Source organism: Haliotis asinina, chromosome 6 (genome assembly GCF_037392515.1).
Source record: "Haliotis asinina isolate JCU_RB_2024 chromosome 6, JCU_Hal_asi_v2, whole genome shotgun sequence".
Lineage (NCBI taxonomy): Eukaryota > Metazoa > Mollusca > Gastropoda > Lepetellida > Haliotidae > Haliotis > Haliotis asinina.
The window spans coordinates 38,001,746-38,020,463 of NC_090285.1; the positions used below are offsets into that span (position 1 = coordinate 38,001,746).

General features: G+C 40.7%; 1 protein-coding gene across 1 annotated transcript in view; it reads left to right on the forward strand.

The window, feature by feature from the left end:
• LOC137287849 (adhesion G protein-coupled receptor B1-like) overlaps nucleotides 1-18,718 on the forward strand; it is a 135,106-nt gene that overhangs the window by 40,781 nt on the left and 75,607 nt on the right. The window contains exon 4 of the mRNA XM_067820231.1: nucleotides 18,330-18,545. Coding sequence (XP_067676332.1) covers nucleotides 18,330-18,545 — 216 coding nt within the window. The remainder of the gene's footprint in view (nucleotides 1-18,329; nucleotides 18,546-18,718) is intronic.

Consider the following 18,718-nt stretch of genomic DNA (forward strand, 5'->3'; position numbering starts at 1 on the left):
CATGACTGAATCAGAGTTGACACAATAATAATGTATGTTTTGAGAATGCATCACCACATGGATTTTATTCAAAGCAAAGCTGTTCGTTCAGTTATACCCCTTGTTAGGTGACTGGAGTATGACATGAAAATTTCAGGTTTACAATTTTCACTCAGTAGTGTGTGATTTGACCCTTAAAACCCTGACAGTGCACAGATGTAAGACAATTATAGGATAAAAATGGTCTACAATGATTTATCGACCCTACCTGAAAAACGTCAAGATTCATAATGACACCCCATGCACGTGTAGGAGGTTCCTAGGGTGTGCACGTGCTTACCATGCATTGTGTTTGCGTGTGGTGATAATGTGAAAAGATGCTGCATACACAAGATGCATATGAATGTCATTGTAACGTTCCTCAGTTGGATTTCTTTCTACCAAACGTCAAAGTTCAGGTTCCCCTACTATTTTTGAAAAGAATATATACATCTGAAAATAGAATGGCTGTGCCTGTCATGGAAACGTCTGTCGAGTCAGATCAATCTGATTGTTATTTGGGGGAAAAAAGTGTTTTCCATCTTGATAAAATCTGTTCACTGTATAATAGAGTAACTCCCACATGGGTACAATGTGTGCCCACACAGTTATATTGCTGTAATATTTACTTGGTGTTTGCTCATTTATTCGTTTCGTGTGATATATTACGTTATACACGCTAACTCACCCTAGACTCAAACCACCCCTCTTATCAGGATCAAATCACCCCATTCTTATGACCAAATCACACCCTTCTTAGAATCACCATCCCCTTCTCGGGATCAAATCACCCTCTACTCATTATCATCAATCCGTCTTGGGATCAAATCACCCCATTCTCATTATCACCAGCCCTTCTCGGGATCAAATCCTCCTCTTCTCCGGATGAAACCACCCTCTTTTCAGGTGTCAAACACCCACTTCTAAGGATCAAAAGCAAGGAAGTAAAAGCAAACTCGTCCACTTCCTTGTCTACCCGCATGGCAGTACAGAAATGAACGACAATCTTTCCAATCACTTACTGCGTTAGAGAGTGACTCTGTTCACTATATATCTGGTAGGTATTCTGTTATTAAAGTACAATGTTCCATTCACTAAGTGCTGTAAATGTGTGAATCTGTTCACGCAAAATATTGAGAGAGGTACGTCAGCTGTTAAATTGCAATCTTCCATTCCCTAACTGTTTTAAGAGGGCGAATGTGTTCACTCGAGGAAGGTGAGGAGGTGAGGTAATGCACTTGTTAAAGTGTCCCTTCGTTGAGCTGATGAGAGTGTGTCGATATTCCGATATGTCTTTCACATACACTATACGGGTCATATCGTGCCCGTTAATAATATCGGTACACATAATACATAACACCTACTCCGACACTTATCACTTCTTCATGTATATAGACACGTTTGCTCCTCATCCTGGTGAATATTTGTACTGTGTCGACCTTGGCGTACATGGTCTTACATACTGACATTGGGGGAGCGAAAACTTGTTGTCAATGAAATGCTTGTATCTTAAATATTATGAAGGCAAACTGTTTTTGACCACACTATCCAGAACTAGAAGTGCACTGTATTGCTTTTATTCCATAATGTTTATTATTCTCCTCCATCCATGTTTCCAGCCTGCTATCGATTACAATAACATACTCATTATTCAACCCCGTCTATATTCCCATGCTGCTATTGATTATAGTTACATTTGGAGAATGTAATAATAATACGTTCATTAGTTGTCCTCGTCTATGTTTCCCAGTTGCTATTGATAATAATACTATGTTCATTATTCGTCCCCATCCATTTTTCCCAGTTGCTATTGATAATAATACTATGTTCCTTATTCGTCCCCATCCATTTTTCCAAGTTGCTATTGATAATAATGATATGTTCATGATTCGTCCCCCTCCATGTTTCCATGTTGCTATTGATAATAATAATATGTTCTTTATTCGTCCCCCTGCATGTTTCCAAGTTGCTATTGATAATAATGATATGTTCATGATTCGTCCCCCTCCATGGTTTCAAGCTGCTGTTAATAATAATATGTTCTTTATTCGTCCGCGTCTGTGTCTCCAGGCCGTTATTGATTATAGTTACATGTTCACTATTCGCTCTCGTCTACGTTTGCAGGCTGCTATTGATTATAGGTACATGTTCATCATTCGCCCTCGTCCACGTTTCCAGGCCGTGTGTAGAGCCGTCTCGTCCATGTTGGACTACTTCGTCCCGGCTGCTTTCTCCCTCATGTTTGCCAAGGAGTCGACATTGCCATTCAAGTGGTGCATGCCTTCTGGGATATCAGAAAATCTTGCTGACGCTAGCATGTGCTAAACCTGACCCTTAAAGCCGCTATCTGTCGCCATCTCTTGTTAATCATTTTACTCACAGCATGCGGCATGACTTGGCTGCCGGATAACGCAGGCCAAGAAGATATCTTGAGATGAATCATTCTCAATGCCGAGCCCTGGTGATCCGGGTTTGTACTTGTGAGTGAGGCGGCTAGCTGGATCGGGGGGTCAGGCTCGCTGACTCGGCTGATGCATGTCATCGTGTCCAAATTGGGTACATCGGTAGTCAATGTTGATCACTCAGTTGTCTGGTCCAGACGCCATAATTTAAATACCGCCGTCATACAGTGGGATTATTGATGAGTGCGGCGTTAAATAACAAACAAATATAACTAATGAAATACGATCGTGGATGATCATTAAGTATTATGGAACCAAGATTTTGGTCAAGTGTTGTGGAATATCAGTCTCGCCACGTTTCGGCATGAGATGTGTTGTTTCCTGCAGCCACAGCGGTTTGTTATTGGAGACAGACAATATAACCAGCTAAACTTTAAAGGTCACATGCAACCAAACAATCAAACATGACTATCAAACAGTTATCACTTATTCATGAGATATAACATGCATTGCTACACACACACACACACACACCCACACACCCACACACACACACACACACACACACACACACACACACCCACACACACCCACACACACACACACACACACACACACACACACACACACACACACACACACACACACACACACACACACACACACACACACACATACATACATACACACAAAACAAAAAAAAACCAAAAAAAAACCCAAACAAACAAAAAGAAACAACAAAATTATAAGTGTACAATCGCCAAGGCCTCGGGAGACCGCACCCAGTCATAGAGGTGGATGTGTGCGATTGGCTGGTTCATTTGCTTATATGCTGAGGTCTCATTGTGTGTACAGTTAGATGAGCTGTTTGATGGGCATCTTGGCGAGTCAGAAGAATGTAAGATTCTTTATGGACAACAACTCCTAATATTGTACTTGATGCGTCGTTTCAGTATGGATCCATATATAGTTGTAAAACAAAATACACTAGAAGAAACTGTTCTCCATAAAGAATGTATAGAGATGTTGGGTTTTGTAAATACATGTTATCGGAATTTGCATTCGTTCCAATCAAAATCATCTCAGTAAAGATGGCGAACTACTGTGTGCCTGGAAACTGTCATTCGTCCATGTACAAAGCAGAACTTGAAAGAGACAGAGTTTACGCCAGTTTCCGTCAGATCCAGTCATCCGAGAAAAATGGACGTAGTTTGTTTGCAACACGATGACATAAAAAACCCCATGTCATGTGTACAAGTATCACACGTGCCTAATTACATAATGTGGCCGAGACAGGACTCGGGTGCACGAGTCATAAATCAATTTATTTTGTTTATGGCGCATAGTCTGATAAGGGTCAAGTTCAAATTGCATATGGTGAATGATCGACACATATAGGTGTCAATAAATCAGACATTGACCTCTCTCTGTGACAGAGGCTGCTTACTACAATCAAAAAGTCTTTTTCTGTACCGAGTAGATTATTTACTTGTTTGTGTCAACAACCAAGATGAGACTACTGCTCACGACCTCATAGTCCGGACATGCTTCCTGTTGCAAGTTCCGCGAACCTATTCACTGCGCATGCGTTATGGGAGCAGCGCAGCAGAGGTGTTGAAACCACTTTTTCCCCCAGGGCTGGGGGAAATTTAGGGAATCGTCTGAACTTCGGTTTGTTGGGCTTTTTTTATCTCGTTTTTTTCAACGTTATAGGTTGAATAGGCATTTTTGATGAAAGGTATCATAATCTGCAAAGTTGTGTTTTACGTTGCATGTGACCTTTAAGTGCATGTAATGTCGAGAGGCATTTTGGTAGCAAAGTGGTTAAAGCGTTCGCTCAGAAGCGCCAAATCTGATTCCCATCATGGGTGCAACGCGGCATCGCCGTGATATTGCGGTGTAAACCGTCACTCATTCATTCATGTCACGTCGTGTGATATGTTGATTTAGTCTATCAGAAATAAGCGAGGTTTCCATTTGTTTTGCTCAGGATAGTTAACTGGCATTTAAGAATATAAACTAACATCTTGTCTTTGAATTGGCACATTTTACAGAAAATAATGTTCCTCACATAGTATTCGTGATACATATTGAAAACGAGCCCACTCCCCCTGGTCCTTCTAAAGGGATTTGAATCGGATGATTGATTGAGTAATACCGGCCTTTGTGACCACCCACTCTTCTTAATTTATATGCAGTAAGACGGATCCCAGAAGCGATATAGCCAGTAGTGATGTTGTGTACATTACCGCGCTTATATCTTTAAACCACTTCCCTTATGACAGAGGACAAGAGGTTCACTCAACGCGCTATGCAGTTCATGGACGACAGATTTCACGTACACTCTCCATTGTGAAAGGTTTACATCAGAAAAGTTCCAAACTTGGTAAGAGAAAATTGCCTAGTTTTACTGAAAAGATGCATGTATGTTTAAGGAACTATCACTTGTTTGTTTGTATGTATGTTTGTCGCGTAACGCTGCATAATATCATAGCTATGCAGCGTCGGTTCGTAAATTATCCAGTGATCAAGAGCATGAGCGTTGATCTGCGCAACGGAGATTCTATGACATGTGTCAGCCACGTCAGCGAGCCTGACCACCCGATGCCCTTTGTTGCCCTGTACGACAAACATGCTTAAGTTGCGGAAGACCAGTTCTAGCCTGGATCTTCACGGGTCGTTTACACAATGTCTTTTGTTGAAACCGCCGTGGCTGAGTGGGTTAGATGGCTGATTTTCTGTGCTTGATTAGTGCTTTATGCAGACTAAAGCTTAGTCTCTGATTATATATAATTTTTCTTTTTCAAATTGGAAAGGAGCCCCAGTGAGCAGAGAGATTCAAAATCTGAGGAAATCTAAACATGTTTATTACTGGCTTTATAGCAATGCATCAAGGAGTGTGCATAAAAGTCAGTGATACGGTTCATTGAATGTGAGACAGGCTATGCTTCACTCTGAGTGTGCGGGTTGGAATACCGGTTGAAGCTCATCCTGAAATTGGTACTTTGAGAAAACGTGAAGCATTAATTCTAAAATACTGGTGTTTTTAAGAACATCTGGCAGAAGTGATCGGTCTTTCTCTTGCGGAATAAGCAAATATACTATTGTATACTGTTATAATGCTGGTGCGTGGTATATACTAAGCATATAAAGAAACTGTGCATTGTCAAAATACTATCCCAGTTTATAAGTACGATAACAATGTCAAAGGTACATATAAACTTTCATGGACAGATGACGAGACCATAACAAGTCGGGAGAATTTCAATCCGGTGAATTTGCAGGCCAAGGCAGTAAGTCAACCTTGTGGTGTTGCAAGAAACCCATAGCAATACTTGCCGCATGAGGGCGGGCATTGTCCTTATGGAATGGTAACCCAGGACCATGACGTTGCACAAAAGGAATTGCCACAGGTGTAAGAATCTGATCCCTGTAGCCCACACCAGTTAAGTTGCCCTGAACAATCGCCAAAGGAGTTCTTTGGCGTGCTGTTATTCCACCCCAAATCATCACGAAACCATCAGCACCAAAGCGTTTCCTCACCAAGACGGCCTGTGTGCATAAAGGTTTCCCAAGCGTCTATAGGCACATTGACGTCCTTCACTATGGGAAATGTTAAACCTGGCCTCATCTGTAAAAACATTTCTCCACCAAAACAAGGGTCTGCGGACATGATTTTGGCACCACACTGCAATGCGTTGGGAAGTAATAAAGCGCCGATGGTGAGGTTAATGGAAGCCTCTATCAAGTTCGTTCCATAGATACTCAATTGGTTTTAGACCAGGCGATTTGGAAGGCCAGGAAAGTACATTGGCATTTGCATTGGCGAGATGGACACAACTTGCACGAGCTTGGGCGAAAAGGAGCGTTTTCTGATGTCCGGTGGCCGTTTTAGCGATTTTTGAGGGGTCCATTTGCGCTGGCGTCCGTTTTCTCCGTATCCCGTTTTAGTTAAGGAATCCCTTAACAAAATCACGAGTGAAACTTGGCAAACCTGTGTCAGCAAGGCCTAACGTCATTGAACAAGGTTACTGGTCTCGGGATGGGTTACAACAAGCAACTGTGGCACCACTTGTCATCATTTTAAGTCGTGACTATGGCATTACGACAGACAAGGAACCGACAGGTCTCCTGGAATTGAGTTTGAGATGTCCCCAGCCATGACTGGCTGTTCCGTTTCGACGGCTTCACCCCGCGCGACAGATAACAACTTTTGCATTTTCAGTGATGATAGTTTCTTAAACAACTTCTTTGGTGCAGTCGGGAAAATGTTCAAATATCGGAAAGATTTTGGGTATTAGTAAATGATAAACATGTGTACTATTTATATTTATGTGGCAATTTTGTACAATGATAAAATTTGCAATTCATCTGTCCGTCTCTGACTCAAACGGACTGTAGTTTCTATTACATAAAGCAAGCTGAATAACTAGTGTTTGCCCTGGGAGTAGGGTGAAACTGGACCAGTCACGTTGTATGAGCTCTGACGTAAGACCAATGGGAAATGAAATAGAATACACCACTTCTCTTGGAATGGCAGATCTGACTGGTTTCGTATGAACAGATGTACATTCGGTGTTCACCATTTCGGTGCTGTATATACATTATCATTTGCTTGTAACGTAATGAGATATGAGAGAACAGAACATAAACATCACGTGTTACCGCTGGTCACGTTACAGCTAGCACAGTAAAATAATACTTCTCGATGGTGTGTAATCATGAGCATGTTCACTAATGTACTTACTGCAGATCAAGTTACATTCAGCACAGTGAAGTGGCACCACTTGATGGTGTGTGATCATGTACATGTCCATGACAGCAGTGTACTTATGCACATCGAGGGGTGGGGTGGGGTGCATGGTGGGGGGTATACAGGGGGAGATGGGGGAGGGGAGGGGGAAGTATAAAGTAGATTATATTGCATCATAGGATGTTGATGCTGGTGGTGGTGATGATGGAGACTACGACGGGGATGATAATAATGTGTGATAATATATATTTCCTACAAGATAAGTAACAGTTATTATATGGGATAATATTTAAAGATGGATGACATTATTTGATGGAGATGATAACAATGTATCATGATAACAATGTATCATGATAACAATGTATCATCCTCAAGGGGGAGAGAAAGGGAGCTACATTGAGGGAGAGAAAGAGAGAGAGAGTGCAGAGCGGAGTTTCAGTATTATGATATAATCGTGTTACTTTGGTGGCGATAGGATTGAAATCCCATGACTTACAGTTTCTAAACGACAGAACAGATATGATAGACAGAATGACTGAGACTTTATTTGTATTACAGCAGAACTTGTGTCACATCCACTCACGCTTAAAAAGCTGTTGATCTGATACAACTTCAGCTTTAATGCATAAGAAAGTACACTCAAAGATATAGCTGAAACTGAAGTTTCCCTTGGGAAGTTGTGTTTCTACACCAATGCTTTCATAACAAATTAATGTAGTTCTTTTTGGAATTGAGAATCAATGAAAAAACAACAACAACCGCTCCACCCCCACCCCCCACCCCCCCAAAAAAAAAAGAAAAGAAAAGAATAGAAAAAAAGAAAAAACAAAAAACAAAAAACAAAAAAACAAACAAAACAAACCTGGTGTTGTCTGCTTTCTAAACAAAGACATAGTTGTTATAAATATATATACCTACTCACGGCTATATATACGTATACGAGGGGATGTCAATAAGTTTTGAGCCTTGAGCATTTTTCATACCCAGGTGTCACAGCCTATGGTACGACATTGAACCTTGGGGTGTAGCTGATGTGATATATAAGTTTTGGTATCCTACTCTCATAAGTTATTGAACAGCTCACATTGACAGAAAGAGATCCCCCTCACGGCAGTGAAAATGAATAAAATTGAGCATAGAGCAGTAATTAAGTTTCTAGTTCTTGAAGGAAACTCGGCGAAGAACATTGAAGAAAGGCTTTCAGCAGTTTATGGGAAGTCTTCCCCTTCATCTGCTACCATCAAACGATGGGTCAATGAATTTAAGCATGGTAGAGAGAGTCTTGAAGATGACCCCGTCCAGGTCGCCCAACAACAAGCTCTAGTCAGGAAAACATTGACAGAGTGCATAGGCTTGTGCTGGAAAATCGTCGAATCACACTCCGCGAGTTAGAGGAGACCACAGGCATTTCACACGGATCCATCGAGACAATTCTTCATGAACATCTCGTCATGTCTAAGGTTTGCGCAAGATGGGTGCCAAGAATGCTTACAGATGAAATGAAGCAAACAAGGGTCACCATGAGCAACTCCATGCTAACAAGAATCCAGAAGATTTTCACTTTAGGCTAGTAACCTGTGATGAAACCTGGATCCACCACTATGATCCTGAGAGCAAACAAGAATCCATGGAGTGGAAACATGTCACTTCTCCCAGGACCAAAATGTTCAAAGCCTCCAGATCAGTGCAGAAGGTAATGGCGACAGTCTTCTGGGATATCAAAGGCGTCATCCACATAGATTACTTACCAAAGGGAAGAACAATGAATGGGAAATACTACGCTAACTTGTTGAGGCAAGTGCGACAGTCAGTCAAGGAGAAGCACCGGGGCAAGATCAGACATGGTATTCTTCTACATCAAGACAATGCTTCAGTACACACCTCCCGCGTTGCAGCATTCTCCAGGAATGCGGGTACGAAATCATGCCGCACCCCCCCTACTCTGCAGACCTGGCACCAAGTGATTACCATCTGTTCCCAGATCTCAAGAAACACTTGCGTGGTCGTAGATTTCAGGATGATAATGAGCTTATTGCTGCTACTGAGGCTTGGTTTGAGGACCAACATGGCGCCTTCTACAGAGATGGCATCAGCGCCTGGCAGAAAAGATGGAACAAGTGTCTTGACTCACAAGGGGACTATGTTGAAAAATAAATGTGGTTCATACCATGTTTTTCTATGCAAGGCTCAAAACTTATTGACACCCCCTCGTATGTATATGCATGAATGCATGCATGCATGTATGTATGTATTCTCGCGTTTTTACTTATATACCAACTCCTTTGTTCATGTAACAAAGATGACAGATACAAAAAATTCCTATAAGATTCAATTTCTTTTTCATGTTCAGAAGAATTTCAAAAGACTTCTAGTCACCCCTATTCCTAATGCAACAGGCCTACTCGTTACTTTTAGCTGAACACAATTTGAGAGAATAGCCTCTTAAACAATAAACACCTACATACTGGAAATGAAATCCATTCCTCAAAGTTAGCAAAATTAATCGTGATTCATTACGTAATGTTGTCAGACAGTGGAGATGTTGTCAGGGAAGGGGAGATGTTGTTAGACAGTGGAGATGTCCGACAGTTTGAGATGTCAGACAGTGGGAGATGTTGTCAGACAGTGGAATGTCCGGCAGTTGGAGATGTCGGACAGTGGAAGATGAAATTTCGGTGGAGATGTTGTCACAGAGTGGAGGTGTTGTCAGGCATTGAGAGATGTTGTCTGGCATAGGGTAATGTTGTTAGTCAGGGAGATATCAGGCAGTGGGAGATGTATATAAAAACGGGAGGGATTGTCAAAGAGTTATGGATGTCCAGGAATTGGAGATGTTGTCAGACAGTGGGAGATGTTAGCATACAGTGGAAGACGCTGCCAGACATTGGTCATGTTGTCAGGAATTTGGGAGACATTTCAGACGGTGGAACATGTTATCAGTTACTAGGGAGGTCAGACAGTGGGAGATGTTGTCAGAAATAGGGTACATTTTTAGACCGGGAGATGTCAGCCAGTGGGAGATTTATTTATAAAGGGTTGTCAGAGAGTGGTGGATGTTCTCAGGGAGTCGGAGATGTTTTCCGACAGTGGGGATGTTTTCCGACAGTGGGAGATGTCATCACACGGTGGGAGATGTTATAAGACAGTGGCCATGTCCGGCATTTGGGAGACTTTGTCAGACGGCAGGAGATGTTATCAGGCACTGGAGATGTCAGACAGTGGGAGACGTTGTCAGACAACAGAGATATTGTCAGGCAGTTGGAAATATTGGCAGACAGTGGGAGATGTTGTCAGACACTGGAACTTATTGTTTCAGACAGTGGGGGATCTTGTTACACTTAAGGAGATGTTACCAGTCAGTGGGAGATGTCAGGTAGCGGGAGAGATTTTCAGAGGAAGGGAGATGTTGTCAGACATTTTGATATGTTGTCAGACATTTGAAATGTTTTGGGACAGTTGGACATTTTGTCAGACAGTGGAGATGTTGTGATTGGAGAATTTGTCAGATGTTTTTGATAATAAGTGCAAGGTTTTGACAATTTCCAAATATAATTTATTTTTAGATTTCACCATAGGAGATAATGTATACTGGATAGAACTTGATCAGCTGGATTTACACATTCTACAATTTTAGGGATGACCTGTGGTGTTAGTGTATAGCCAAGATCCTGCCTCAAAACCCTGTACTGGTGATTTGATTGCTTCATTTCATTCATTTCATTCATTTGTTATAGACTGATGTTAACTGATATCATGAAGTTATAATTGACATGAACAGAGCATTTTCAAAAGCATGACCTAATTCTGCCATAATAAATGAAACCAGTTTACTAGTAAACCTGTAATAAAGGTGGCGACAACCTACATGATCTATCATGAATATTGTTCTCTAGTGTTGACTTCCACCACTTTAAAGATTTCCTTTCAGGTTAGCCTGACATGTGTCCCTACTACTCGTGCCTAGTGGCTATCGCTATCTGTCATGTTGGGTCAGTTCAGTCCTTGGGTAAGATTTAATTGATGTGTTTTCATTCATTCATTCATTCATTCATTCATTCATTCATTCATTCATTCATTCATTCATTCATTCATTCAATTTTATTATTTTCAATAAACGGTCACATTGGTGAATGCAACGCTACTGTTTAAAAACGTTGTTCATTAAAGACCTTCACCTGTTCTTTTTTCTTGAGTAATGCTCAAAACCGGAATTCTGATCCCCTCTTTCCGTGTTACTGCTGCTGATTTTTCTGCCGCAATAAAAAAATCAACGAAGGTGAATTATTTGGAGAGGGTGTTGAATTACACCTCCATGTTATGGTTATGAAATCGAATTCGAACCTTACTTTGTAATCTTGGATCTGAATTTCGTAACCTTGGATCTGAATTTTGTAATCTTGGATCTGAATTGTCGTAACTTTGGATCTGAATTTTGTAATCTTGGATCTGAATTGTCGTAACTTTGGATCTGAATTTTGTAATCTTGGATCTGAATTTCTAATTGTTATAGGAAACTGTGACAGAACGCATGGGTGTTGCGTGTCACCTTGTTTTGATTTCATGTTGCTAGTGGCATTGTTATACTGAGGTCGTATGATCGAGGCAAAATAAGTACATATTTATTAATTTTACCTTAACGGCAACTTGCTGAGTTAAATCTTGTTTGGCTCCCTCACTCCAGTTTAGCATAACGTGTGTTTGTCAACATATTTTCAGAGTTCCTGTGCTCGAACAGACAGTGTGTACAACAGAGTGTTCTGTGCGACCAATTTAGAGATTGTGATGACAGGAGTGATGAGAAAAACTGTTGTAAGTATTCTACATATGTGCACATTCATCCACAGATAAGAGGCGGATAACAAGGGTACTATATGTAGAGTCCCTTTCCGGTATCCCTTGGCGTGATATTACTGAAATACTGCTAAAAACTCACTCATTCCAAAAGGCAGGATGTTATGTTAATTTGACGAATACTGCAAACACAGGCGAAATTATTTTATGAAACGATGTTGTGGTAATGTACAGTGAGTTAACCATATTCAATTCACAAATGTGAACGAGATTGGGGACAGGTTATCCAACTTAACATACCCGCTCTCTAATATTTACATACGTACATTTTTAATTGTACACATCTTAGAAAACAATAGAGAGAAGAGATAAGAAAACGAAACAGAGGACGGAACGCATGTTATGTAATCACACAGAACGTTTTGATTGTTGAATATAAGTTTGGACCCATTTAAAAACGTATTCATTTTGCTCAGTGGTCATATGAGGACTTCCATATAACATCAATGACAGTATGATTGCAGAATCTTGTTTTACAATATTTTTTAGATTTAACAGTAATATCTCTCTTTGAATGTTGTACAATTTACACTCCAAAAGGAAGTGATGAACATTTGCACAAGCACTGCCAAAGTTACAAGAGGCAGAAACTTTCATTTTGAAACGATACAGATCATAATTTAGCTGACTAGTCATATATCCCAACCTTGTGTATAATTTTAAGTTGTCTAATTCCAAACGAGTAATATGATGGAGCTGCAGGTTGTTCCCACTTCAAGTAGGACTTGAAACTTTGCAATGGTCAATTTCTTTCGGTCTCAGGAATATTATTCCACATTCTTACAGTTGATGGAAAAAGAGGAAAAAAGTCTTAATCTTGGAGAAGGGACGATAACATTGTTGACATCCCTAGGGTTATAATTAATTCTTGATCCCACACTATCAGGAGTAATATCTTTTAAGTATACAGGAGCCAAAGAATTTTGAAATTTATAGAATAGACAAAGGTTTCTTCGTTCATCCAGCCTCTCCCATCCTGTCTCATAATACAGAATTTGCCGTGAGGTATATCTATGTAGACCCGTTACTATTCTGGCAGCTCCTTACTGAGGCTTCTCAAAGTTTTCTTCCTGTTGTACAGTACAACCATCCCACAGTTGACAGGCATATTCAAAGTGTGGTCTGATACATATCTTACAGATAGTGTCGATTGTATTTCTGTTTAGTAAGTATTTCAGTTACCGCATTGATGATATCATTTTTGAACACGACTTGATAATTTGATTGCTGTGACAAGACCATCTCTTACTCCGAGATGTTTATGATTGTTTACAAAATTGATTTGCTTGCCGTCAAAAATAATTTCAATTGTTCAGTTTCATCGTTCGTGGAAAACAACACTGCTTCGGTTTTTTCAGGATTCTGTGAGGCCAACCAGTTTTTGCTCCAGCTATATAATATGTTTAAAATGACATTGAGAGAAGCTTCAATATCTTTAGTACTTTTCGATGATTTTCCAAGCGAGGTGTTGTCCAAAAAGGTCTTGTTACAAAACCTACTTTATCAGCAATATCGTTAACATTGACCATGAATAAGAGGAGGCCCAATACTGATCCCTGTGGGACGCTAGCTGTTATATACCTTGGCGTGGATACAGTTCCTTTTACGAAGACGTGTTGACTGCGACCACTTATATAACTGGATACCCATTGTAAAAGCTGGCTTCTAATACCATACATCTCTAATTTACGAAGGAGTCCTTTGTGTCACACACGATCAAAAGCTTTGGATACATCGCAAAATATCATACAATATTTTTCTTTGCTGTCGAGGGATGTACAAATGTAATGGTAAAGTTCAATTAATTGATGGACAGTTGAGTGACCTGCTTGAAAGCCTGATTGACACTTATATAAAAGTTTGTTAACATGAAAATAGTTATACAAGGGTTTATATACCACTCTTTCGGACAGTTTTCCTAGACAACTTATGAGAGAAATAATGTCTATCATTGGAAACAATAGAGTGATAATGTACACTCTTCAAAACAAGAAATGCATAGTCGTTTTCAGTAGTACATTTCGATATACTTTGACAGCAGTCTTCATTAAGACCATTCCTATCTTTGAATCCCGTTAGTCATGTTGTGGTTATTGTCTATTGCGCACAGACGCATCCCATGAATGTGTTTGTAGACGTGTGTCTTAGAAAATAAAGTGCATGCAGAAAACGTTATTTACCCAATGCACGTGCAGTGTGTCTGGGAACACGAGTAAAGACATCGACTATAACAATGTTTCATTGCGAAATTCACAAGGTAAATGAAGCTAAGAATACCGAAAATGAATGCTACGGACCGAAATATCGCCATTGGAACTAGCGTCCACCACAGTACCACTATTGCTTCGATATACCCGCTTCAATTTGACCCAAGACCGTCCCAGAAGTGGAAGGCCAAGAGTGACCACCACTCCTGGTCAGGGATGATTCATCCAGATGTTTCACCAACGCCACCGATTTGGTGTAGCAACGGACACTGATGGACAGGTGCCTGGTCTTCGAAAATTCTCAACCAAAGCATCAGAAGTCGAATGAGGAATGAGATAGATGGGAATTCGAACAGACAGACCACAGGTGGAACCTGTCCTGACACGACTACATCGACAACGACGTGTCCAGTGGTGCAACAGGGTACAGTCATGGAACCTGGGGAGCGTTTGCTTCAGTGATGAATCGCGTGTCCTGCTCCATCGACGGGATGGGAGACGACACCTCGAACGTTTTGCGCCGATTGAAAGCAACAATCACGGAACATATGTCATATTTGGGATTTCACTTTCTTAGTAAAGTACAAATTCTAGTACTTTTTTTCGGTTGAGTCCCATCCGGGATTCGAACCCGCACCCTCAGAGTCAGGCACCTAAATGGCATCGTGTAATCATAACAATCACGGGTCACCCACCTGCAATGAATTTAAAACACCATTTGCTAGATTGGATATTTTGCCGGCAACTTTGGTCACTCCTTGTTTCACGCCATCTCGGATATCCTGGAGGTCTGGGGAGGCGTAGTACTGAGAGCTGGAACCCCCTCGGGAGGACCCCTTGTCCGACCTCCCGAACACATCGTCACTAGATATACTAGACTTCCCATCAAGGCGGCTCAGATTCTGGCGAACTTCAAACTGAAAGAGTATTCTCATGTTCAGCTGGAGCAGTCTTTCAGGCAAACAGGACTTCTGGATAATGTGAGCAGGAGCTTTTAGGTGGGATTTTTAGCACTGTAGGTCTCACATACATGCACCAGTATATTTGCTGAGCCATTCTATTTGTTTGCACGATAGCTTGTGTTGGAAAATGCTTGAAATTTCTGGTTTATTACCAGCAAGCAATCATCGAAAAAAATTGGTTAGCATCCTTTTCAAGATTTTCCTATTCAAGTTATTATTGTAGACTGGCATAAAGAAAAAAAACCCGTGTGATTATCTGTTGTTGTTCTTTGTTTTATGCAGAAACTGTGCAAACTGCACCTGTGAATGTCACATCCGGTGTAAAATGATGCAGTTTGTTTCGTTTACATGATGACTATTATATCATGCAGTCTATAACAAAAAGTTCCCACTGTCTTCAAGAAATGTTCAGTCATGACTTTTGAGCAAGTGAAGCGAGTTTTCTAAGCACTAACACATTTTCAGGCCCTGACAGTTTCACAAAATGTATGTGAATTTAGGTGCAGAAGATGACCCAAACAGGATGATGTAATTAGTACCAATTCACATACAAAGCATTACTGGTAAAAAAGTAGTCTGTAATTAAATACACAAGTCACTGCATTAGCTTCCTAAGTATAAAAAAACATCACTTGATGAGCCATTTCAGTGATTCTAAGGAAGATTCATGTCATAAACATTTCAAAGTTCTAAACCTTTAAAATGTTACTCTCAGTATAATCTTGCAAAGAGCAGACATATTCTGATGTCGTTAGAAAGTATTCAAGTGTGGGGAATCATGTCCTACAAGGATAGATCAGAGCTAGTGATAGTTCAAGGAAATTTCGCTACATCGCCCACATCCTTTGAATTCGCCTCTTTCCACTTTTTAATCGACAGAAGCAGCTGTTTCAACACAAACTTAATCGATTTTCGTACACTTAAATACGTTTAATACATTCCCTTATTATTTGTCTTAGTGGGGTTGTATTTAAGAGTGTCTATGTATGACGTTGCCTTCAGTGTATATTAAATGCATCAGATGTTTTCCAGTGGAGAAAAATTCACTTTCCTGTCTGCATAATGGTTTCAGCCGGAATTGGGTATTTCATGTGCCGGAATTCCAACCCTCTTCGTACGTCGTTAGTGTGTAATGGAAACGACGACTGTGGGGACGGGAGCGATGAGATTTCATGTGGTAAGTTTGTTTAACAACGGGGCAGACAAATGAGAAAAACTGTCACATTTAGAATTTAACTAGCGCGCACGAGGCGTTGTGGTAAGTCACTCGTTAAAGCGTTCTCTAGTCACATCGAAAACCGTGGTTCCATTGCTCAAGAAGACACTGTACGTAAAGTCTCCTCTGGAGTTCCTGGTCATTATATTTTTTTTAACATTTCCTAATGCGGCGTAAAATCATATCAAGTCACTCATGAGTGCACTATAACTCGTTACTTTGTGAGTTGTTTTTTTTCTGCCAGGATCAAAGCAATATGAGAGCAAGCTAGATGTTAAAAGGTGTCGGTCTCTTGTCCATAAGGTACAGGTCTAGGATATTCCATTTTTCGCCCTCCCGCTATTTTGAACAATGAGACCATCCCTGATGATTTATTGGACGAGAACATGGAGTTGAATTTTCAGTTCGGCTGGTCCTGAATCTCCTTGTCAGGCACACTGAACGATAAAACAATTTTATGCTTTTATTGTGCCAGTGTTTTCCTTTGTGTTTATCGCCACAGCAATATTCCAACTATATGGAGACGGTCTGCCCGTAATGGCATCTGCACCATGCAATCCAGTGATCAGCAGCACTGGCATCGATCTACGAAACTGAGATTCGATGACATGTGTCCACTAAATCATAGAGCCTGACCATCCGACCCTGTAACTCGAATCCTTACGGGTATTGATTTCTGAGAGACATCTGCCAGAGTTATTTATTTCAAGATTATATTTGGCTCATAGCTTTTTTCATGTGTATATGTTTCAGTGTTAATATCCATGATTCGTATACACCCATATACACAAATCTTCGCGTGCAGATATGTTTTCTGAACGTTTTGCACAATTGCGTCCCATTAATTGCAGCTTAAAATGAAAATGGTTTTATAAGGTGCAGATCAGCATAACAGTACGTTGGAAAGGGTCTTCTTATGCGATTAATATATTTACGTGAAATATACTTGAATAAAAAGGCTATTAAATAGATGTGTCATGATCCTGCATATTCAACAGGGTATTGCACGCCTCCAGCAACCATGACAACGACGTCTCCTTCAACGACAACAAAGGCAACTACAACAACTGGCGTTACTCCGGGTGAGAAACTTTTCAAAAGTCTTTTTCTGAATAGTAAACTGAAACAAAGGTGAAAACAGTGAAACACACACACACAGTCACAGACACAGACACAGACACAGACACTGGTCGTTTTACATCACCTGAGAATGTGTGAGGATTCCTGGAAAGGAATTGTCGTAGGTCGCTGAATGGAAACACCTGATGTCATGGATCCAGATTTCTGAGAGTCAAAACATTAACCGCGTCAAACCAGAATATTTCTGACTGTTGGCTTAAACAACATTCACGCTATCTTTCTCAGTGAACACCACAGAGAATTGATGATGCGAAAAAATATCCCGTGAGTTGCTAATTTTCACCAACTCAAGAGACAATCAAATGAGCGATCAGCGTGGCTGATTGTGTTGCTGTATGCCATAATAAACCAGTTCACACTATTTTGTTTCAGTGAACATTACGGGAAAGTGCAGCCAGACGGACCCGACGTACATCAGTGGCGAAACAGACGTAGAAGTCGGCTGCATCTTCCAGCCTTCCAGAAATCTCATTGTTACCTGCCAGAAAGGAGATAACCTGATCTCACCTTCTGACAGAATACTTTACCAAACTCGACGTCAACCTGACTCGTTTTCTGTTCAGCTAAAATTTGCTCCAATCTTGCGGCGCGATAGAGGTAGGTAAGACAGACGTCCAAATGTTTTGTGTCTTTTCAAAGTCCTCCATTTCCTCCAAGACGAGTATATCAGAAAGCAGAGAAAATAATGTATAAATGCTCGGTTACCAAACAATCCTTGTTTGGCACGTATCATCCATCCTGGCCAATAATAAATATGTCCCTTACTTCTCTTTATTCTAGGTAACTACTCCTGCAATGGTAGAGTGGATGAGTCATCTAGGGAGATACCCTTCTCCATGCAGGTATTTGAACATCCCACTGTGACGTTGTTCCCGTCTACGCTGTCCCTGTTGGAAGGTGACCAGAAGAACCTCACCTGCAAGGTGACCAACACAGGTGCTGTAAAGACGATCCCTGCAAGACTAGTATGGTGTGGCCTAGGTGGATCCATCATAGGTCAGTGTTGAATGTGTGATCAAGAGAAAACTGCAGGTACAATCGAACATCAAAGCGTGTTTACTGTTTCTGCTCATATTAGTTTCACCCCGGTAACAGAAACCAATAGCCAAGTAAACATATCAAATAATAAATTTGTAAATTTGTGGCATCAATGGCCAACATGTTTTTGT